We start from the raw sequence: 24778 nt of genomic DNA, 5'->3' as shown, positions 1-24778 counted from the left end.
TATTTTATGGCATGTTGGTACAGTTTGGCACTGTGTTTGATGGCATTTAGGTACAGTTTGGCACTGTGTTTTATGGCATTTTGGTACAGTTTGGCACTGTGTTTTATGGCATTTTGGTACAGTTTGGCACTGTGTTTTATGGCATTTTGGTATAGTTTGGCACTGTGTTTTATGGCATTTTGGTACAGTTTGGCACTGTGTTCTATGGCATTTTGGTATAGTTTGCACTGTGTTTTATGGCATTTTGGTACAGTTTGGCACAGTGTTTGATGGCATTTTGGTACAGTTTGGCACTGTACTTTATGGCATTTTGGTACAGTTTGGCACTGTGTTTTATGGCATTCTGGTATAGTTTGGCACTGTGTTTTATGGCATTTTGGTACAGTTTGGCACTGTGTTTTATGGCATTTTGGTATAGTTTGGCACTGTGTTTGATGGCATGTTGGTACAGTTTAGCACTGTGTTTGATGGCATGTTGGTACAGTTTAGCACTGTGTTTTATGGCATTTTGGTACAGTTTGGCACTGTGTTTTATGGCATTCTGGTATAGTTTGGCACTGTGTTTTATGGCATTTTGGTATAGTTTGGCACTGTATTTTATGGCATTTTGATACAGTTTAGCACTGTGTTTTATGGCATTTTGGTATAGTTTGGCACTGTATTTTATGGCATTTTGATACAGTTTGGCACTGTGTTTGATGGCATTTTGGTACAGTTTGGCACTGTGTTTGATGGCATTTTGGTACAGTTTGGCACTGTATTTTATGGCATGTTGGTACAGTTTAGCACTGTGTTTGATGGCATTTAGGTATAGTTTAGCACTGTGTTTTATGGCATTTTGGTACAGTTTGGCACTGTGTTTTATGGCATTTTGGTACAGTTTGGCACTGTGTTTTATGGCATTTTGGTACAGTTTGGCACTGTGTTTTATGGCATTTTGGTATAGTTTGGCACTGTGTTTTATGGCATTTTGGTACAGTTTGGCACTGTGTTTTATGGCATTTTGGTATAGTTTGCACTGTGTTTTATGGCATTTTGGTACAGTTTGGCACAGTGTTTGATGGCATTTTGGTACAGTTTGGCACTGTACTTTATGGCATTTTGGTACAGTTTGGCACTGTGTTTTATGGCATCCTGGTATAGTTTGGCACTGTGTTTTATGGCATTTTGGTACAGTTTGGCACTGTGTTTTATGGCATTTTGGTATAGTTTGGCACTGTGTTTGATGGCATGTTGGTACAGTTTAGCACTGTGTTTGATGGCATGTTGGTACAGTTTAGCACTGTGTTTTATGGCATTTTGGTACAGTTTGGCACTGTGTTTTATGGCATTCTGGTATAGTTTGGCACTGTGTTTTATGGCATTTTGGTATAGTTTGGCACTGTATTTTATGGCATTTTGATACAGTTTAGCACTGTGTTTTATGGCATTTTGGTACAGTTTGGCACTGTGTTTTATGGCATTTTGGTATAGTTTGGCACTGTATTTTATGGCATTTTGATACAGTTTGGCACTGTGTTTGATGGCATTTTGGTACAGTTTGGCACTGTGTTTTATGGCATTTTGGTATAGTTTGGCACTGTGTTTGATGGCATTTTGGTACAGTTTAGCACTGTTTGATGGCATTTTGGTATAGTTTGGCACTGTGTTTGATGGCATTTTGGTACAGTTTGGCACTGTGTTTTATGGCATTTTGGTACAGTTTGGCACTGTTTTATGGCATTTTGGTACAGTTTGGCACTGTGTTTGATGGCATTTTGGTACAGTTTGGCACTGTTTTATGGCATTTTGGTACAGTTTGGTACTGTGTTTTATGGCATTTTGGTACAGTTTGGCACTGTATTTTATGGCATTTTGATACAGTTGGGCACTGTGTTTTATGGCATTTTGGTACAGTTTGGCACTGTATTTTATGGCATTTTGATACAGTTTGGCACTGTGTTTTATGGCATTTTGGTACAGTTTAGCACTGTTTGATGGCATTTTGGTACAGTTTGGCACTGTGTTTTATGGCATTTTGGTATAGTTTGGCACTGTGTTTGATGGCATGTTGGTACAGTTTAGCACTGTGTTTGATGGCATTTTGGTATAGTTTGGCACTGTGTTTGATGGCATTTTGGTACAGTTTAGCACTGTGTTTGATGGCATTTTGGTATAGTTTGGCACTGTGTTTGATGGCATTTTGGTACAGTTTGGCACTGTGTTTTATGGCATTTTGGTATAGTTTGGCACTGTGTTTGATGGCATGTTGGTACAGTTTAGCACTGTGTTTGATGGCATTTTGGTATAGTTTGGCACTGTGTTTGATGGCATTTTGGTACAGTTTAGCACTGTGTTTGATGGCATTTTGGTATAGTTTGGCACTGTGTTTGATGGCATTTTGGTACAGTTTGGCACTGTGTTTTATGGCATTTTGATACAGTTTAGCACTGTGTTTTATGGCATTTTGGTACAGTTTGGCACTGTGTTTGATGGCATTTTGATACAGTTTAGCACTGTGTTTTATGGCATTTTGGTACAGTTTGGCACTGTGTTTGATGGCATTTAGGTACAGTTTGGCACTGTGTTTTATGGCATTTTGGTACAGTTTGGCACTGTGTTTTATGGCATTTTGGTATAGTTTGGCACTGTGTTTTATGGCATTTTGGTACAGTTTGGCACTGTGTTTTATGGCATTTAGGTATAGTTTGGCACTGTGTTTTATGGCATTTTGGTACAGTTTGGCACAGTGTTTGATGGCATTTTGGTACAGTTTGGCACTGTACTTTATGGCATTTTGGTATAGTTTGGCACAGTGTTTGATGGCATTTTGGTACAGTTTGGCACTGTACTTTATGGCATTTTGGTATAGTTTGGCACTGTTTTATGGCATTTTGGTACAGTTTGGCACTGTGTTTTATGGCATTTTGGTATAGTTTGGCACTGTGTTTGATGGCATGTTGGTACAGTTTAGCACTGTGTTTGATGGCATTTTGGTACAGTTTGGCACTGTGTTTTATGGCATTTTGGTACAGTTTGGCACTGTGTTTTATGGCATTCTGGTATAGTTTGGCACTGTGTTTTATGGCATTTTGGTATAGTTTGGCACTGTATTTTATGGCATTTTGATACAGTTTAGCACTGTGTTTTATGGCATTTTGGTACAGTTTGGCACTGTGTTTTATGGCATTCTGGTATAGTTTGGCACTGTGTTTTATGGCATTTTGGTATAGTTTGGCACTGTATTTTATGGCATTTTGATACAGTTTGGCACTGTGTTTGATGGCATTTTGGTACAGTTTGGCACTGTGTTTTATGGCATTTTGGTATAGTTTGGCACTGTATTTTATGGCATTTTGATACAGTTTGGCACTGTGTTTGATGGCATTTTGGTACAGTTTGGCACTGTGTTTTATGGCATTTTGGTATAGTTTGGCACTGTGTTTGATGGCATTTTGGTACAGTTTAGCACTGTTTGATGGCATTTTGGTATAGTTTGGCACTGTGTTTGATGGCATTTTGGTACAGTTTGGCACTGTGTTTTATGGCATTTTGGTACAGTTTGGCACTGTTTTATGGCATTTTGGTACAGTTTGGCACTGTGTTTTATGGCATTTTGGTACAGTTTGGCACTGTATTTTATGGCATTTTGATACAGTTTGGCACTGTGTTTGATGGCATTTTGGTACAGTTTGGCACTGTATTTTATGGCATTTTGATACAGTTTGGCACTGTGTTTTATGGCATTTTGGTACAGTTTAGCACTGTGTTTGATGGCATTTTGTTACAGTTTGGCACTGTGTTTTATGGCATTTTGGTATAGTTTGGCACTGTGTTTGATGGCATGTTGATACAGTTTAGCACTGTGTTTGATGGCATTTTGGTATAGTTTGGCACTGTGTTTGATGGCATTTTGGTACAGTTTGGCACTGTGTTTTATGGCATTTTGGTACAGTTTGGCACTGTTTTATGGCATTTTGGTATAGTTTGGCACTGTATTTAATGGCATTTTGATACAGTTTAGCACTGTGTTTTATGGCATTTTGGTACAGTTTGGCACTGTGTTTTATGGCATTTTGGTATAGTTTGGCACTGTGTTTGATGGCATTTTGGTACAGTTTGGCACTGTATTTTATGGCATGTTGGTACAGTTTGGCACTGTGTTTGATGGCATTTTGGTATAGTTTAGCACTGTGTTTTATGGCATTTTGGTACAGTTTGGCACTGTGTTTTATGGCATTTTGGTACAGTTTGGCACTGTGTTTTATGGCATTTTGGTACAGTTTGGCACTGTGTTTTATGGCATTTTGGTACAGTTTGGCACTGTGTTTTATGGCATTTTGGTATAGTTTAGCACTGTGTTTTATGGCATTTTGGTATAGTTTGGCACTGTGTTTTATGTTATTTTGGTACAGTTTAGCACTGTGTTTGATGGAATTTTGAGGCAGTTTGGCACTGTGTTTTATGTTATTTTGGTACAGTTTCGCACTGTGTTTGATGGCATTTTGGTACAGTTTGGAACTGTGTTTGATGGCATTTTGGTATAGTTTCGCACTGTGTTTGATGGCATGTTGGTACAGTTTGGAACTGTATTTTATGGCATTTTGGTACAGTTTGGCACTGTGTTTTATGGCATTTTGGTACAGTTTGGAACTGTGTTTTATGGCATTTTGGTATAGTTTAGCACTGTGTTTGATGGCATTTTGGTACAGTTTGGAACTGTGTTTGATGGCATTTTGGTACAGTTTGGCACTGTGTTTTATGGCATTTTGGTACAGTTTGGCACTGTGTTTTATGGCATTTTGGTATAGTTTGGCAGTGTTTTATGGCATTTTGGTACAGTTTGGCACTGTATGTTATGGCATTTTGGTATAGTTTGGCACTGTATTTTATGGCATTTGGTACAGATTGGCACTGTGTTTGATGGAATTTTGGTACAGTTTGGCACTGTGTTTTATGTTATTTTGGTACAGTTTGGCACTGTGTTTGATGGGATTTTGGTATAGTTTGGCACTGTGTTTTATGGCATTTTGGTACAGTTTGGCACAGTGTTTGATGAAATTTTGGTACAGTTTGGCACTGTTTTATGGCATTTTGGTATAGTTTGGCACTGTGTTTTAGGTATTTCAAATCATATGATCAGTCAGGTAAAATTTGATGAGTTTTCTTTGTTATTGACCTCTCCAAACATCAAAGATATTTTAACTCTGTACCACACTGTGTATTAATGTTGTAACACTAGTAATATTGTATTTGCTACCAATAAAATGAAGGGTCAATCAGGTACATATAAACTAAAGATGATATATATAGATGATATAGCTGTTACATAAGAAATTATTTCATTTTTAAATAACCTTTTAAACAGAGGAACTATTACATTTATGTGTTGTGCTAATAATAAAATGATTTGCCAATCTAAGTAAGATAATATATATATATCTGCATATCATCCAATGTTGTCAATATGACATCGGTGAAATGTTTTATTAACATCCGTGTACAAAAAAGACAATAGCCAACCATTTCTGCACTGAACTACATTGTGGTGTTTGTGATATAAGCATCACAGCTGAGGTTTTGTTAATAGTGATGAAATAATTATTAACAAATGGAACAAGCTATTATTCATATAAAGTACACACCTAATGTTATCAACATCAAATTTTCTACATTCTCCATATCACCATTTTGATTGGCCTACAACTGAACAAGACATAAATGTTATAATCCCAGTGTTCAAAATAGCAGAGCATTTATGCTGTGCAAACCTTGCAATTGCAATCACAGAATCTGCATTTTTATTTGTTCTCAAAAAAATATTTAGGTTGTCAGCTGATTTGATGCCTACATTAGGCTGATTCCACAATCTAGGAGCCTGATTCATTGAAGGCCATATTTAGTAGTGTTAACAGGTGGTAAATTTAAAACATAATAACCTCTTAGATTCATATTAATTTGTTTTTGGGGTATCATATCTTCAATGTAAAGGAGAGCTTTGTTATCCAGTGCTTTATTTCACACATATTATGCTGTAAAGACAGACAGACAGTTTGGCTTATTTTCAGTAAATATTTGTAATAACACTTAATCAGAAATAACTACTTTTAGCACCTCTCATTTAATTTTTTTAGTTTTTCCATTTACAAAGACAATAGCATTTTTACTCTGATGGACAAAACATCATGTGAGAACAACATTTTTGTGCCATATTATTGACAATGGCAGGTGACAAAGTGTACTTTCGATCAGCAGATCAAAGTAAGTTCATTACTAACTCCAATACCGAGTCCACGTTGGTCAGTACACGCGCAAACTTCTGTTTATTCCACTGATGTAGAATATTTCCAAAGCACTCAATCTCTTTATTTCAGATGTGTTAACAAGGCTTAAGATCTATGTTAAGCTAGGTATTCTATGGCACATATAGTTTTTGTGTCAGCTAACCTTGGCAAGCCACTAACTATGGTACATGTAGCTCTCAGTGTCAGTTAACCTTGGTCAGCCACTCACTATGGTACATGTAGCCCTGTGTCTGCTAACCTTGGCCAGCCACTAACTATGGTACATGTAGCTCTAAGTGTCAGTTAACGAGGACAGCCACTCACTATGGTACATGTAGCCCTGTGTCTGCTAACATTGGCCAGCCACTAACTATGGTACATGTAGCTCTCAGTGTCAGTTAACCTTGGTCAGCCACTCACTATGGTGCATGTAGCCATGTGTCTGCTAACATTGGCCAGCCACTAACTATGGTAAATGTAGCCCTGTGTCTGCTAACCTTGGCAAGCCACTGACTATGGTACATGTAGCTCTAAGTGTCAGTTAACCAGGACAGCCACTCACTATGGTACATGTAGCTCTCAGTGTCAGTTAACCTTGGTCAGCCACTCACTATGGTACATGTAGCCCTGTGTCTGCTAACCTTGGCCAGCCACTCACTATGGTACATGTAGCCCTGTGTCTGCTAACCTTGGCCAGCCACTAACTATGGTACATGTAGCCCTGTGTCTGCTAACATTGGCCAGCCACTAACTATGGTACATGTAGCCCTGTGTCTGCTAACCTTGGTCAGCCACTCACTATGGTACATGTAGCCCTGTGTCTGCTAACCTTGGCCAGCCACTCACTATGGTACATGTAGCCCTGTGTCTGCTAACCTTGGCCAGCCACTACCTATGGTACATGTAGCCCTGTGTCTGCTAACCTTGGTCAGCCACTCACTATGGTACATGTAGCCCTGTGTCTGCTAACCTTGGTCAGCCACTCACCATGGTACATGTAGCCCTGTGTCTGCTAACCTTGGTCAGCCACTAACTATGGTACATGTAGCCCTGTGTCTGCTAACCTTGGCCAGCCACTCACTATGGTACATGTAGCTCTCAGTGTCAGTTAACCTTGGTCAGCCATTCACTATGGTACATGTAGCCCCGTGTCTGCTAACATTGGCCAGCCACTAACTATGGTACATGTAGCTCTCAATGTCAGTTAACCAGGCCAGCCACTCACTATGGTACATGTTGCCCTGTGTCTGCTAACCTTGGTCAGCCACTTACTATGGTACATGTAGCCCTGTGTCTGCTAACCTTGGTCAGCCACTAACTATGGTACATGTAGCCCTGTGTCTGCTAACATTGGCCAGCCACTAACTAAGGTACATGTAACTCTCAGTGTCAGTTAACCAGGCCAGCCACTCACTATGGTACATGTAGCCCTGTATCTGCTAACCTTGGCCAGCCACTCACTATGGTACATGTACCCCTGTCTCAGCTAACCTTGGCCAGCCACTCACTATGGTACATGTAGCCCTGTGTCTGCTAACCTTGACCAGCCACTCACTATGGTACATGAAGCCCTGTGTCAGCTAACCTTGGCCAGCCACTCACTGTGGTACATGTACCCCTGTCTCAGCTAACCTTGGCCAGCCACTCACTATGGTACATGTAGCCCTGTGTCTGCTAACCTTGACCAGCCACTCACTATGGTACATGAAGCCCTGTGTCTGCTAACCTTGGTCAGCCACTCACTATGGTACATGTAGCCCTGTGTCTGCTAACCTTGGTCAGCCACTCACTATGGTACATGTACCCCTGTCTCAGCTAACCTTGGCCAGCCACTCACTATGGTACATGTAGCCCTGTGTCTGCTAACCTTGGCCAGCCACTCACTATGGTACATGTAGCCCTGTGTCTGCTAACCTTGGCCAGCCACTCACTATGGTACATGTAGCCCTGTGTCTGCTAACCTTGGTCAGCCACTCACTATGGTACATGTAGCTCTCAGTGACAGTTAACCTTGGCCAGCCACTAACTATGGTACATGTAGCTCTAAGTGTCTGCTAACATTGGCCAGCCACTCACTATGGTACATGTAGCTCTCAGTGTCAGTTAACCTTGGCCAGCCACTCACTATGGTACATGTAGCCCTGTCTCAGCTAACCTTGGCCAGCCACTCACTATGGTACATGTAGCCCTGTGTCTGCTAACCTTGGCTAGCCACTCACCATGGTACATGTAGCCCTGTCTCAGCTAACCTTGGCCAGCCACTCACTATGGTACATGTAGCCCTGTGTCTGCTAACCTTGGCCAGCCACTCACTATGGTACATGTAGCTCTCAGTGTCTGCTAACCTTGGCCAGCCACTCACTATGGTACATGTAGCCCTGTGTCTGCTAACCTTGGTCAGCCACTCACTATGGTACATGTAGCCCTGTGTCTGCTAACCTTGGTCAGCCACTCACTATGGTACATGTAGCTCTCAGTGACAGTTAACCTTGGCCAGCCACTAACTATTGTACATGTAGCTCTCAGTGACAGTTAACCTTGGCCAGCCACTAACTATGGTACATGTAGCTCTAAGTGTCTGCTAACATTGGCCAGCCACTCACTATGGTACATGTAGCTCTAAGTGTCTGCTAACATTGGCCAGCCACTCACTATGGTACATGTAGCTCTAAGTGTCAGTTAACCTTGGTCAGCCACTCATTATGGTACATGTAGCTCTAAGTGTCTGCTAACCTTGGCCAGCCACTAACTATGGTACATGTAGCTCTAAGTGTCTGCTAACATTGGCCAGTCACTCACTATGGTACATGTAGCTCTAAGTGTCTGCTAACATTGGCCAGCCACTCACTATGGTACATGTAGCTCTCAGTGACAGTTAACCTTGGCCAGCCACTAACTATGGTACATGTAGCTCTAAGTGTCTGCTAACATTGGCCAGCCACTCACTATGGTACATGTAGCTCTAAGTGTCAGTTAACCTTGGTCAGCCACTCACTATGGTACATGTAGCTCTCAGTGTCAGTTAAACTTGGTTAGCCACTCACTATGGTACATGCAGCTCTCAGTGTCAGTTAACCTTGGTCAGCCACTCACTATGGTACATGTACCCCTGTCTCAGCTAACCTTGGCCAGCCACTCACTATGGTACATGTAGCCCTGTGTCTGCTAACCTTGGCCAGCCACTCACTATGGTACATGTAGCCCTGTGTCTGCTAACCTTGGCCAGCCACTCACTATGGTACATGTAGCTCTCAGTGTCTGCTAACATTGGCCAGCCACTCACTATGGTACATGTAGCTCTCAGTGTCAGTTAACCTTGGCCAGCCACTCACTATGGTACATGTAGCCCTGTCTCAGCTAACCTTGGCCAGCCACTCACTATGGTACATGTAGCCCTGTGTCTGCTAACCTTGGCTAGCCACTCACCATGGTACATGTAGCCCTGTCTCAGCTAACCTTGGCCAGCCACTCACTATGGTACATGTAGCCCTGTGTCTGCTAACCTTGGCCAGCCACTCACTATGGTACATGTAGCTCTCAGTGTCTGCTAACCTTGGCCAGCCACTCACTATGGTACATGTAGCCCTGTGTCTGCTAACCTTGGTCAGCCACTCACTATGGTACATGTAGCCCTGTGTCTGCTAACCTTGGTCAGCCACTCACTATGGTACATGTAGCTCTCAGTGACAGTTAACCTTGGCCAGCCACTAACTATTGTACATGTAGCTCTCAGTGACAGTTAACCTTGGCCAGCCACTAACTATGGTACATGTAGCTCTAAGTGTCTGCTAACATTGGCCAGCCACTCACTATGGTACATGTAGCTCTAAGTGTCTGCTAACATTGGCCAGCCACTCACTATGGTACATGTAGCTCTAAGTGTCAGTTAACCTTGGTCAGCCACTCATTATGGTACATGTAGCTCTAAGTGTCTGCTAACCTTGGCCAGCCACTAACTATGGTACATGTAGCTCTAAGTGTCTGCTAACATTGGCCAGTCACTCACTATGGTACATGTAGCTCTAAGTGTCTGCTAACATTGGCCAGCCACTCACTATGGTACATGTAGCTCTCAGTGACAGTTAACCTTGGCCAGCCACTAACTATGGTACATGTAGCTCTAAGTGTCTGCTAACATTGGCCAGCCACTCACTATGGTACATGTAGCTCTAAGTGTCAGTTAACCTTGGTCAGCCACTCACTATGGTACATGTAGCTCTCAGTGTCAGTTAAACTTGGTTAGCCACTCACTATGGTACATGCAGCTCTCAGTGTCAGTTAACCTTGGTCAGCCACTCACTATGGTACATGTACCCCTGTCTCAGCTAACCTTGGCCAGCCACTCACTATGGTACATGTAGCCCTGTGTCTGCTAACCTTGGCCAGCCACTCACTATGGTACATGTAGCCCTGTCTCAGCTAACCTTGGCCAGCCACTCACTATGGTACATGTAGCCCTGTGTCTGCTAACCTTGGCCAGCCACTCACTATGGTACATGTAGCCCTGTGTCTGCTAACCTTGGCCAGCCACTCACTATGGTACATGTAGCCCTGTGTCTGCTAACCTTGGCCAGCCACTCACTATGGTACATGTAGCCCTGTGTCTGCTAACCTTGGTCAGCCACTCACTATGGTACATGTAGCCCTGTGTCTGCTAACCTTGGTCAGCCACTCACTATGGTACATGTAGCTCTCAGTGACAGTTATCCTTGGCCAGCCACTAACTATTGTACATGTAGCTCTCAGTGACAGTTAACCTTGGCCAGCCACTAACTATGGTACATGTAGCTCTAAGTGTCTGCTAACATTGGCCAGCCACTCACTATGGTACATGTAGCTCTAAGTGTCAGTTAACCTTGGTCAGCCACTCACTATGGTACATGTAGCTCTAAGTGTCTGCTAACCTTGGTCAGCCACTCACTATGGTACATGTAGCTCTAAGTGTCTGCTAACCTTGGCCAGCCACTAACTATGGTACATGTAGCTCTAAGTGTCTGCTAACATTGGCCAGTCACTCACTATGGTACATGTAGCTCTAAGTGTCTGCTAACATTGGCCAGCCACTCACTATGGTACATGTAGCTCTCAGTGACAGTTAACCTTGGCCAGCCACTAACTATGGTACATGTAGCTCTAAGTGTCTGCTAACATTGGCCAGCCACTCACTATGGTACATGTAGCTCTAAGTGTCAGTTAACCTTGGTCAGCCACTCACTATGGTACATGTAGCTCTCAGTGTCAGTTAAACTTGGTTAGCCACTCACTATGGTACATGCAGCTCTCAGTGTCTGCTAACCTTGGTCAGCCACTCACTATGGTACATGTACCCCTGTCTCAGCTAACCTTGGCCAGCCACTCACTATGGTACATGTAGCCCTGTCTCAGCTAACCTTGGCCAGCCACTCACTATGGTACATGTAGCCCTGTGTCTGCTAACCTTGGCCAGCCACTCACTGTGGTACATGTAGCCCTGTGTCTGCTAACCTTGGTCAGCCACTCACTATGGTACATGTAGCCCTGTGTCTGCTAACCTTGGTCAGCCATTCACTATGGTACATGTAGCTCTCAGTGACAGTTAACCTTGGCCAGCCACTAACTATTGTACATGTAGCTCTCAGTGACAGTTAACCTTGGCCAGCCACTAACTATGGTACATGTAGCTCTAAGTGTCTGCTAACATTGGCCAGCCACTCACTATGGTACATGTAGCTCTAAGTGTCTGCTAACATTGGCCAGCCACTCACTATGGTACATGTAGCTCTAAGTGTCAGTTAACCTTGGTCAGCCACTCACTATGGTACATGTAGCTCTAAGTGTCTGCTAACCTTGGCCAGCCACTAACTATGGTACATGTAGCTCTAAGTGTCTGCTAACATTGGCCAGCCACTCACTATGGTACATGTAGCTCTAAGTGTCTGCTAACATTGGCCAGCCACTCACTATGGTACATGTAGCTCTCAGTGACAGTTAACCTTGGCCAGCCACTAACTATGGTACATGTAGCTCTAAGTGTCTGCTAACATTGGCCAGCCACTCACTATGGTACATGTAGCTCTAAGTGTCAGTTAACCTTGGTCAGCCACTCACTATGGTACATGTAGCTCTCAGTGTCAGTTAAACTTGGTTAGCCACTCACTATGGTACATGTAGCTCTCAGTGTCAGTTAACCTTGGTCAGCAACTCACTATGGTACATGTAGCCCTGTATCTCCTAACCTTGGCCAGCCACTAACTATGGTGCATGTAGCCCTGTGTCTGCTAACCTTGGCCAGCCACTTACTATGGTACATGTAGCTCTCAGTGTCAGTTAACCTTGGTCAGCCACTCACTATGGTACATGTAGCCCTGTGTCTGCTAACATTGGCCAGCCACTAACTATGGTACATGTAGCTCTCAATGTCAGTTAACCAGGCCAGTCACTCACTATGGTACATGTAGCCCTGTGTCTGCTAACCTTGGTCAGCCACTTACTATGGTACATGTAGCCCTGTGTCTGCTAACCTTGGTCAGCCACTTACTATGGTACATGTAGCCTTGTGTCTGCTAACCTTGGTCAGCCACTAACTATGGTACATGTAGCCCTGTGTCTGCTAACATTGGCCAGCCACTAACTATGGTACATGTAGCTCTCAGTGTCAGTTAACCAGGCCAGCCACTCACTATGGTACATGTAGCCCTGTGTCTGCTAACCTTGGCCAGCCACTTACTATGGTACATGTAGCCCTGTCTCAGCTAACCTTGGCCAGCCACTCACTATGGTACATGTAGCCATGTGTCAGCTAACCTTGGTCAGCCACTCACTATGGTACATGTAGCTCTCAGTGTCAGTTAACCTTGGCCAGCCACTCACTATGGTACATGTAGCCCTGTCTCAGCTAACCTTGGCCAGCCACTCACTATGGTACATGTAGCCCTGTGTCTGCTAACCTTGGCTAGCCACTCACCATGGTACATGTAGCCCTGTCTCAGCTAACCTTGGCCAGCCACTCACTATGGTACATGTAGCCTGTGTCTGCTAACCTTGGCCAGCCACTCACTATGGTACATGTAGCTCTCAGTGTCTGCTAACCTTGGCCAGCCACTCACTATGGTACATGTAGCCCTGTGTCTGCTAACCTTGGTCAGCCACTCACTATGGTACATGTAGCCCTGTGTCTGCTAACCTTGGTCAGCCACTCACTATGGTACATGTAGCTCTCAGTGACAGTTAACCTTGGCCAGCCACTAACTATTGTACATGTAGCTCTAAGTGTCTGCTAACATTGGCCAGCCACTCACTATGGTACATGTAGCTCTCAGTGACAGTTAACCTTGGCCAGCCACTAACTATGGTACATGTAGCTCTAAGTGTCTGCTAACATTGGCCAGCCACTCACTATGGTACATGTAGCTCTAAGTGTCAGTTAACCTTGGTCAGCCACTCACTATGGTACATGTAGCTCTCAGTGTCAGTTAAACTTGGTTAGCCACTCACTATGGTACATGTAGCTCTCAGTGTCAGTTAACCTTGGTCAGCCACTCACTATGGTACATGTAGCCCTGTGTCTGCTAACCTTGGCCAGCCACTAACTATGGTGCATGTAGCCCTGTGTCTGCTAACCTTGGCCAGCCACTTACTATGGTACATGTAGCTCTCAGTGTCAGTTAACCTTGGTCAGCCACTCACTATAGTACATGTAGCCCTGTGTCTGCTAACATTGGCCAGCCACTAACTATGGTACATGTAGCTCTCAATGTCAGTTAACCAGGCCAGTCACTCACTATGGTACATGTAGCCCTGTGTCTGCTAACCTTGGTCAGCCACTTACTATGGTACATGTAGCCTTGTGTCTGCTAACCTTGGTCAGCCACTAACTATGGTACATGTAGCCCTGTGTCTGCTAACATTGGCCAGCCACTAACTATGGTACATGTAGCTCTCAGTGTCAGTTAACCAGGCCAGCCACTCACTATGGTACATGTAGCCCTGTGTCTGCTAACCTTGGCCAGCCACTCACTATGGTACATGTAGCCCTGTCTCAGCTAACCTTGGCCAGCCACTCACTATGGTACATGTAGCTCTCAGTGTCAGTTAACCTTGGCCAGCCACTCACTATGGTACATGTAGCCCTGTCTCAGCTAACCTTGGCTAGCCACTCACTATGGTACATGTAGCCCTGTGTCTGCTAACCTTGGCCAGCCACTCACCATGGTACATGTAGCCCTGTCTCAGCTAACCTTGGCCAGCCACTCACTATGGTACATGTAGCCCTGTGTCTGCTAACCTTGGCCAGCCACTCACTATGGTACATGTAGCCCTGTGTCTGCTAACCTTGGTCAGCCACTCACTATGGTACATGTAGCCCTGTGTCTGCTAACCTTGGCCAGCCACTAACTATGGTGCATGTAGCCCTGTGTCTGCTAACCTTGGCCAGCCACTTACTATGGTACATGTAGCTCTCAGTGTCAGTTAACCTTGGTCAGCCACTCACTATAGTACATGTAGCCCTGTGTCTGCTAACATTGGCCAGCCACTAACTATGGTACATGTAGCTCTCAATGTCAGTTAACCAGGCCAGTCACTCACTATGGTACATGTAGCCCTGTGTCTGCTAACCTTGGTCAGCCACTCACTATGGTACATGTAGCCATGTGTCAGCTAACCTTGGTCAGCCACTCACTATGGTTCATGTAGCTCTCAGTGTCAGTTAACCTTGGCCAGCCACTCACTATGGTACATGTAGCCCTGTCTCAGCTAACCTTGGCTAGCCACTCACTATGGTACATGTAGCCCTGTGTCTGCTAACCTTGGCCAGCCACTCACCATGGTACATGTAGCCCTGTCTCAGCTAACCTTGGCCAGCCACTCACTATGGTACATGTAGCCCTGTGTCTGCTAACCTTGGCCAGCCACTCACTATGGTACATGTAGCCCTGTGTCTGCTAACCTTGGTCAGCCACTCACTATGGTACATGTAGCCCTGTGTCTGCTAACCTTGGCCAGCCACTAACTATGGTGCATGTAGCCCTGTGTCTGCTAACCTTGGCCAGCCACTTACTATGGTACATGTAGCTCTCAGTGTCAGTTAACCTTGGTCAGCCACTCACTATAGTACATGTAGCCCTGTGTCTGCTAACATTGGCCAGCCACTAACTATGGTACATGTAGCTCTCAATGTCAGTTAACCAGGCCAGTCACTCACTATGGTACATGTAGCCCTGTGTCTGCTAACCTTGGTCAGCCACTTACTATGGTACATGTAGCCTTGTGTCTGCTAACCTTGGTCAGCCACTAACTATGGTACATGTAGCCCTGTGTCTGCTAACATTGGCCAGCCACTAACTATGGTACATGTAGCTCTCAGTGTCAGTTAACCAGGCCAGCCACTCACTATGGTACATGTAGCCCTGTGTCTGCTAACCTTGGCCAGCCACTCACTATGGTACATGTAGCCCTGTCTCAGCTAACCTTGGCCAGCCACTCACTATGGTACATGTAGCTCTCAGTGTCAGTTAACCTTGGCCAGCCACTCACTATGGTACATGTAGCCCTGTCTCAGCTAACCTTGGCTAGCCACTCACTATGGTACATGTAGCCCTGTGTCTGCTAACCTTGGCCAGCCACTCACCATGGTACATGTAGCCCTGTCTCAGCTAACCTTGGCCAGCCACTCACTATGGTACATGTAGCCCTGTGTCTGCTAACCTTGGTCAGCCACTCACTATGGTACATGTAGCCCTGTGTCTGCTAACCTTGGCCAGCCACTAACTATGGTGCATGTAGCCCTGTGTCTGCTAACCTTGGCCAGCCACTTACTATGGTACATGTAGCTCTCAGTGTCAGTTAACCTTGGTCAGCCACTCACTATAGTACATGTAGCCCTGTGTCTGCTAACATTGGCCAGCCACTAACTATGGTACATGTAGCTCTCAATGTCAGTTAACCAGGCCAGTCACTCACTATGGTACATGTAGCCCTGTGTCTGCTAACCTTGGTCAGCCACTTACTATGGTACATGTAGCCTTGTGTCTGCTAACCTTGGTCAGCCACTAACTATGGTACATGTAGCCCTGTGTCTGCTAACATTGGCCAGCCACTAACTATGGTACATGTAGCTCTCAGTGTCAGTTAACCAGGCCAGCCACTCACTATGGTACATGTAGCCCTGTGTCTGCTAACCTTGGCCAGCCACTCACTATGGTACATGTAGCCCTGTCTCAGCTAACCTTGGCCAGCCACTCACTATGGTACATGTAGCTCTCAGTGTCAGTTAACCTTGGCCAGCCACTCACTATGGTACATGTAGCCCTGTCTCAGCTAACCTTGGCTAGCCACTCACTATGGTACATGTAGCCCTGTGTCTGCTAACCTTGGCCAGCCACTCACCATGGTACATGTAGCCCTGTCTCAGCTAACCTTGGCCAGCCACTCACTGTGGTACATGTAGCCCTGTGTCTGCTAACCTTGGCCAGCCACTAACTATGGTGCATGTAGCCCTGTGTCTGCTAACCTTGGTCAGCCACTTACTATGGTACATGTAGCTCTCAGTGTCAGTTAACCTTGGTCAGCCACTCACTATAGTACATGTAGCCCTGTGTCTGCTAACATTGGCCAGCCACTAACTATGGTACATGTAGCTCTCAATGTCAGTTAACCAGGCCAGTCACTCACTATGGTACATGTAGCCCTGTGTCTGCTAACCTTGGTCAGCCACTCACTATGGTACATGTAGCCATGTGTCAGCTAACCTTGGTCAGCCACTCACTATGGTTCATGTAGCTCTCAGTGTCAGTTAACCTTGGCCAGCCACTCACTATGGTACATGTAGCCCTGTGTCTGCTAACCTTGGTCAGCCACTTACTATGGTACATGTAGCCTTGTGTCTGCTAACCTTGGTCAGCCACTAACTATGGTACATGTAGCCCTGTGTCTGCTAACATTGGCCAGCCACTAACTATGGTACATGTAGCTCTCAGTGTCAGTTAACCAGGCCAGCCACTCACTATGGTACATGTAGCCCTGTGTCTGCTAACCTTGGCCAGCCACTCACTATGGTACATGTAGCCCTGTCTCAGCTAACCTTGGCCAGCCACTCACTATGGTACATGTAGCTCTCAGTGTCAGTTAACCTTGGCCAGCCACTCACTATGGTACATGTAGCCCTGTCTCAGCTAACCTTGGCTAGCCACTCACTATGGTACATGTAGCCCTGTGTCTGCTAACCTTGGCCAGCCACTCACCATGGTACATGTAGCCCTGTCTCAGCTAACCTTGGCCAGCCACTCACTGTGGTACATGTAGCCCTGTGTCTGCTAACCTTGGCCAGCCACTAACTATGGTGCATGTAGCCCTGTGTCTGCTAACCTTGGTCAGCCACTTACTATGGTACATGTAGCTCTCAGTGTCAGTTAACCTTGGTCAGCCACTCACTATAGTACATGTAGCCCTGTGTCTGCTAACATTGGCCAGCCACTAACTATGGTACATGTAGCTCTCAATGTCAGTTAACCAGGCCAGTCACTCACTATGGTACATGTAGCCCTGTGTCTGCTAACCTTGGTCAGCCACTCACTATGGTACATGTAGCCATGTGTCAGCTAACCTTGGTCAGCCACTCACTATGGTTCATGTAGCTCTCAGTGTCAGTTAACCTTGGCCAGCCACTCACTATGGTACATGTAGCCCTGTCTCAGCTAACCTTGGCTAGCCACTCACTATGGTACATGTAGCCCTGTGTCTGCTAACCTTGGCCAGCCACTCACCATGGTACATGTAGCCCTGTCTCAGCTAACCTTGGCCAGCCACTCACTATGGTACATGTAGCCCTGTGTCTGCTAACCTTGGCCAGCCACTCACTATGGTACATGTAGCCCTGTGTCTGCTAACCTTGGTCAGCCACTCACTATGGTACATGTAGCCCTGTGTCTGCTAACCTTGGCCAGCCACTAACTATGGTGCATGTAGCCCTGTGTCTGCTAACCTTGGCCAGCCACTTACTATGGTACATGTAGCTCTCAGTGTCAGTTAACCTTGGTCAGCCACTCACTATAGTACATGTAGCCCTGTGTCTGCTAACATTGGCCAGCCACTAACTATGGTACATGTAGCTCTCAATGTCAGTTAACCAGGCCAGTCACTCACTATGGTACATGTAGCCCTGTGTCTGCTAACCTTGGTCAGCCACTTACTATGGTACATGTAGCCTTGTGTCTGCTAACCTTGGTCAGCCACTAACTATGGTACATGTAGCCCTGTGTCTGCTAACATTGGCCAGCCACTAACTATGGTACATGTAGCTCTCAGTGTCAGTTAACCAGGCCAGCCACTCACTATGGTACATGTAGCCCTGTGTCTGCTAACCTTGGCCAGCCACTCACTATGGTACATGTAGCCCTGTCTCAGCTAACCTTGGCCAGCCACTCACTATGGTACATGTAGCTCTCAGTGTCAGTTAACCTTGGCCAGCCACTCACTATGGTACATGTAGCCCTGTCTCAGCTAACCTTGGCTAGCCACTCACTATGGTACATGTAGCCCTGTGTCTGCTAACCTTGGCCAGCCACTCACCATGGTACATGTAGCCCTGTCTCAGCTAACCTTGGCCAGCCACTCACTATGGTACATGTAGCCCTGTGTCTGCTAACCTTGGCCAGCCACTCACTATGGTACATGTAGCCCTGTGTCTGCTAACCTTGGTCAGCCACTCACTATGGTACATGTAGCCCTGTGTCTGCTAACCTTGGCCAGCCACTAACTATGGTGCATGTAGCCCTGTGTCTGCTAACCTTGGCCAGCCACTTACTATGGTACATGTAGCTCTCAGTGTCAGTTAACCTTGGTCAGCCACTCACTATAGTACATGTAGCCCTGTGTCTGCTAACATTGGCCAGCCACTAACTATGGTACATGTAGCTCTCAATGTCAGTTAACCAGGCCAGTCACTCACTATGGTACATGTAGCCCTGTGTCTGCTAACCTTGGTCAGCCACTCACTATGGTACATGTAGCCATGTGTCAGCTAACCTTGGTCAGCCACTCACTATGGTTCATGTAGCTCTCAGTGTCAGTTAACCTTGGCCAGCCACTCACTATGGTACATGTAGCCCTGTCTCAGCTAACCTTGGCTAGCCACTCACTATGGTACATGTAGCCCTGTGTCTGCTAACCTTGGCCAGCCACTCACCATGGTACATGTAGCCCTGTCTCAGCTAACCTTGGCCAGCCACTCACTATGGTACATGTAGCCCTGTGTCTGCTAACCTTGGCCAGCCACTCACTATGGTACATGTAGCCCTGTGTCTGCTAACCTTGGTCAGCCACTCACTATGGTACATGTAGCCCTGTGTCTGCTAACCTTGGCCAGCCACTAACTATGGTGCATGTAGCCCTGTGTCTGCTAACCTTGGCCAGCCACTTACTATGGTACATGTAGCTCTCAGTGTCAGTTAACCTTGGTCAGCCACTCACTATAGTACATGTAGCCCTGTGTCTGCTAACATTGGCCAGCCACTAACTATGGTACATGTAGCTCTCAATGTCAGTTAACCAGGCCAGTCACTCACTATGGTACATGTAGCCCTGTGTCTGCTAACCTTGGTCAGCCACTTACTATGGTACATGTAGCCCTGTGTCTGCTAACATTGGCCAGCCACTAACTAAGGTACATGTAGCTCTCAGTGTCAGTTAACCAGGCCAGCCACTCACTATGGTACATGTAGCCCTGTCTCAGCTAACCTTGGCCAGCCACTCACTATGGTACATGTAGCCATGTGTCAGCTAACCTTGGCCAGCCACTCACTATGGTACATGTAGCCCTGTCTCAGCTAACCTTGGCCAGCCACTCACTATGGTACATGTAGCCATGTGTCAGCTAACCTTGGTCAGCCACTCACTATGGTACATGTAGCTCTCAGTGTCAGTTAACCTTGGCCAGCCACTCACTATGGTACATGTAGCCCTGTCTCAGCTAACCTTGGCTAGCCACTCACTATGGTACATGTAGCCCTGTGTCTGCTAACCTTGGCCAGCCACTCACCATGGTACATGTAGCCCTGTCTCAGCTAACCTTGGCCAGCCACTCACTATGGTACATGTAGCCCTGTGTCTGCTAACCTTGGCCAGCCACTCACTATGGTACATGTAGCCCTGTGTCTGCTAACCTTGGCCAGCCACTCACTATGGTACATGTAGCCCTGTGTCTGCTAACCTTGGTCAGCCACTCACTATGGTACATGTAGCTCTCAGTGTCAGCTAACCTTGGCCAGCCACTAACTATAGTACATGTAGCTCTCAGTGACAGTTAACCAGGCCAGCCACTAACTATGGTACATGTAGCTCTCAATGTCAGTTAACCAGGCCAGCCACTCACTATGGCACATGTAGCCCTGTCTCAGCAAATCTTGGCCAGCCACTCACTATGGTACATGTAGCTCTCAGTGTCAGTTAACCTTGGTCAGCCACTCACTATGGTACATGTAGCTCTCCGTGTCAGCTAACCTTGGCCAGCCACTAACTATGGTACATGTAGCTCCCAGTGACAGTTAACCAGGCCAGCCACTAACTATGGTACATGTAGCCCTGTCTCAATTAACCTTGGCCAGCCACTCACTATGGTACATGTAGCCCTGTGTCTGCTAACCATGGCCAGCCACTCACTATGGTACATGTAGCCCTGTGTCTGCTAACCTTGGCCAGCCACTCACTATGGTACATGTAGCCCTGTGTCAGCTAACCTTGGCCAGCCACTCTATAAAACATTCCTATTTTACAAAAAACACTCTTATATACACAGCTGTTATCAAGTTATACAGCCGTCATCAGATTGTCATCCTGTTGTACTTACTTTGAGACTTATCTTGATAATCCCAGTTAAGACAGACACTTTAGAAAATTCAACAGCACTGAATATTTCTATTCTTTCTGAGAATAACTTCTGAATATTACTGAGTAAACTAGTGTCCATGGTGCTGTAAAGAAGGAAACCAAACATGTTGAATTATCGGCAAACATTAAGGGAATATTAGTTACAATTCAACCAAGCTTAAACAATTATGCTAAGAAGATGGCCATACAAATTGGTCATATTGTGCCCACTCTATTTAGCATCAGTCATTGCAATTGCAAATATAAGTCAGGAGAGCATTGAATGTTTGAATGTCATCTCGCATAAATTATAAACATAGCAAAACCATTGAAACCTTGCCTGCAAGAGAATAGTTAATACAGCTGGTTAAGTTGAGACCAAGAATTGGCTAAATTCTTGAAATAGTGAAATTTTATAAAATAATTAGGGGCCCAAGCCTGTAGGGCTAGACCCCTATTGTTATTGTCCTGTTTTTAGGGGCTCAAGCCCGAAGGGCTAGGCCCCTATTGTTATTGTTCAGTTTTTTCTTTCTTCCTTAATTTTCTTTCATCAAGTTGTTTGAGAAAACCGCTGAACGAAATAGTCTGAAACTAAGCATATTTTGTAGTCTCCATTATGAACTGGTGCATAAGACTTTTAGAGTTTTGATTGGTCAATTAGTTCGGCAGCCATATTGGATCGAAGTTAAACAGGAAGTGGCTATTTGACCAATTTCTGAGGGTCTAGGAGATGAGTTTTTTTATGGTATATAGTACAACTCATGTGTAATAGATATCATAAAAAAAATTCTAAACATAGACCTCAACTTTTTCCGCTATGTCTTTTCTCCCAAAACCGAGAAAAAACGCTTGAAAATCTTCTTCAGAACCACCAAACAAAATGCTTCCATATATGAAATTTAGCTTCAATATACGAAGCACATTTAAGTTTGAAAAAATTGTTATGATTGGTCACATGGTTTGGCCGCCATATTGGATTTCTTCTAGACAGGAAGTAGTTTTTTTTAATCAAGCCACAATTATGTGGTCATCATCTAATCAGCTAAATTGCAGCTCTATAGTGAACTCTTTCAGATGTCGAGAAAAAAAATCAGATTAGTCACGTGGTTTGGCCGCCATCTTGGATTTTAGACAAAATTGACCAAAAGTTTTGATATTTGTTTCTCAGAGGTGATTCAACCAATTAACTGCTGATTTTCATTATAACATGCCTGAACATTGCTATAAACTGACAAAGGTGTTTGGAAATAAACTTTGAACAGATCTAATTACCATACAGTGACTTCACACAAAGGTCAAATATTAACTAGAGTAAAAACAAAGTAATTTTTATATAATGAACTTAAGATGGCACGGGTTTCAATAAGATGAAATATATACATAATCACACAACAATGGAAAATTCCAATTAATTTCAAAACAACTATTACACCATGGATTTTCTCGTTAAATCCTGATACAGATTAGTAGGATTGAATTTCAAAACATTAAAATTACTTTTCTTTAACTAAAAAAAGCTTTTCACAATTACGTTTTAACTGAAAAAATAATTACTCCATATCTCATTATTATGCATGTAAAGTGAACCAATATTGAACTTGGTTATCCTTATACTTATATATAAATTTGAAACCGATCGAGTAAAAATTACTTGAGTTATCACGCCCACAAGCGAAAACCAATCAGTAGCTGTCTCCCATTAATTATGCAAGCAAAATGACCATTGTTGCGTGATTGTTCATAACATATATAAATTTGAAACTGATAGTGTAAAAATTACTGGAGTTATGGCACCCACAAATCATGCCAACAACAACGACACCTAAATCTTTCCCTTACTATACCTTCCTTTTTGTTTACATTACACTACAGGCAAGGCAAAAAATAAGATGAAACTGCTTACTTAGAGGGTGCGTAATTTGAGTGTCTGGTTCGTGGCCGAGCAGCACTATAGCTTAATGTTCTTTTACTAGAGTCACTACTGTGTGCTTTACGCATGCCTTCTTCATACAATAGCCCTACTTGACTGTCAATTGATGTGATGTCTTCCACCACTCGTTTCATGACAGCACGTACATTGCGTGGCTCTATCGTATTCAGCCAATCCCTTGTCTCAACACTTTTACGTAACATCTGAAATGAATGTAAGCACAGTGGAGTTTACAGACAACAATAAACATACATGTACACTATCACTTTAACCGGACATAACTGGAATAGACTCAATAAAAGTAGATCCTAGTTTGGGCGTTTTTGTTATTTATTTAATATTTAAATATAATTTAATTTATTTATTTCTTCAAATATAATTTAATTTATGTTTTTTCATATACTTGTTTGATTTTATTTTATTCAAATCTATTTCCTAGTATTTTTGTTAACGTTATGGTTATCAGCTTCTTAATGCAATTTACATAGGTAGTTGGACAGATCCTTGGAGGCATATTGAAAATTGAATCAAAATCACGTCTGTGGATTTTCAATGAAATGTGATTAATAAGCATATTACCAGTATGCAAATTGGGTAATCAGTATGCAGCTCCCAGTGTAAGTTAACCTTGACCAGCCAAGTTTCATACCCACACTAATAAGATCTAAAGCATCATCCCCAGGCTCTTATTTACCAAGTCTTAATGAAATGCAATAATTGGTTTTTGAGACATCAATGACAATTAGATAATTTTTATGCAAATTAGGTTATTATGCATGGATTTCAACCCCAAACGATCACGTCTGTACATTGTTCTGATGATTAATTGGTGGAAAAGCCGAAAATGAAATTATTATGCCAATTAGGTATTAATTATTAATATATTTAAACTCCAAACCACTAGTACCTAAGTCGTCACATTGTCTTAGTGCATTTTATGTACCAAGAATCATTGAAATAAGATGATTACTAATTGAGATATTAAAACAAGCAGCCTATCGGCTGAGATAGCATCGCTGTTAGCAATGCACATTTCAATTAAAGAACTGAAGACATCATTAGAAAATGAACAATATGTATAGAATCAAAGCAATCGGACTTACAGTTTTTAACAAGAAGTCGAAAATATCACTTTCTACCAAAAATTACAAAAATATTCACCAAAATTAGAGAATTGAAGATAACATCACGAAATGAACAAATCTGAGAAAGGTCTACATGTAGTATCTATATATGTAATATCAAAGCAATTGAACTATTGGTTTTTAACAAGAAATCGAAAATATCACTTTTTACCAAAAATTACAAAAATATTCACCAAAATTAGAGAATTGAAGACATCATCACAAAATGAACAAATCTGAGAGAGGTCCACATGTACATGTAGTACCTATATATGTAATATCAAAGCAATCGGACTTGCGTTTTTTAACAAGAAGTCGAAAATATCACTTTTTACCAAAAATTACAAAAATATTCACCAAAATTAGAGAATTGAAGATATCAACATGAAATGAACAAACCTAAGAGAGGTCTACCCAAGGTACATATACACCAAGTATCAAAGCATTCAGGCTTGTAGTTTTCAAGAAGAAGTCGAAAAAGTAAAACATTGACACGGACGACGGACGGCGGACAACGACGGACAATCACTCATATGATAAGCTCCGCTCGACAAAGTCGACAGCGGAGCTAAAAAAACCTAAAAACTAAATATAATGCAAATTAATATGTGCAGATTTCA

At 43.8% G+C, this 24778-nt stretch overlaps 1 protein-coding gene across 2 annotated transcripts in view; it reads right to left on the bottom strand.

The window, feature by feature from the left end:
- The window catches only part of LOC100378509 (vacuolar protein sorting-associated protein 51 homolog), a 109633-nt gene that overhangs the window by 38351 nt on the left and 46504 nt on the right, over nt 1-24778 (bottom strand). For both annotated transcript variants that reach the window (XM_085504154.1, XM_085504153.1), the window contains exons 17-18: nt 23008-23237; nt 21085-21208 (exon numbers count right to left, since the gene is read on the bottom strand). In XM_085504154.1, coding sequence (XP_085360280.1) covers nt 21085-21208; nt 23008-23237 — 354 coding nt within the window. The remainder of the gene's footprint in view (nt 1-21084; nt 21209-23007; nt 23238-24778) is intronic.

The sequence above is a fragment of the Saccoglossus kowalevskii genome, chromosome 10 (assembly GCF_978046115.1).
Source record: "Saccoglossus kowalevskii chromosome 10, keSacKowa6.1, whole genome shotgun sequence".
Taxonomy (NCBI): domain Eukaryota; kingdom Metazoa; phylum Hemichordata; class Enteropneusta; family Harrimaniidae; genus Saccoglossus; species Saccoglossus kowalevskii.
Note: the sequence above shows the minus strand (reverse complement) of the source record. Positions and strands in the feature narration are given on the sequence as shown.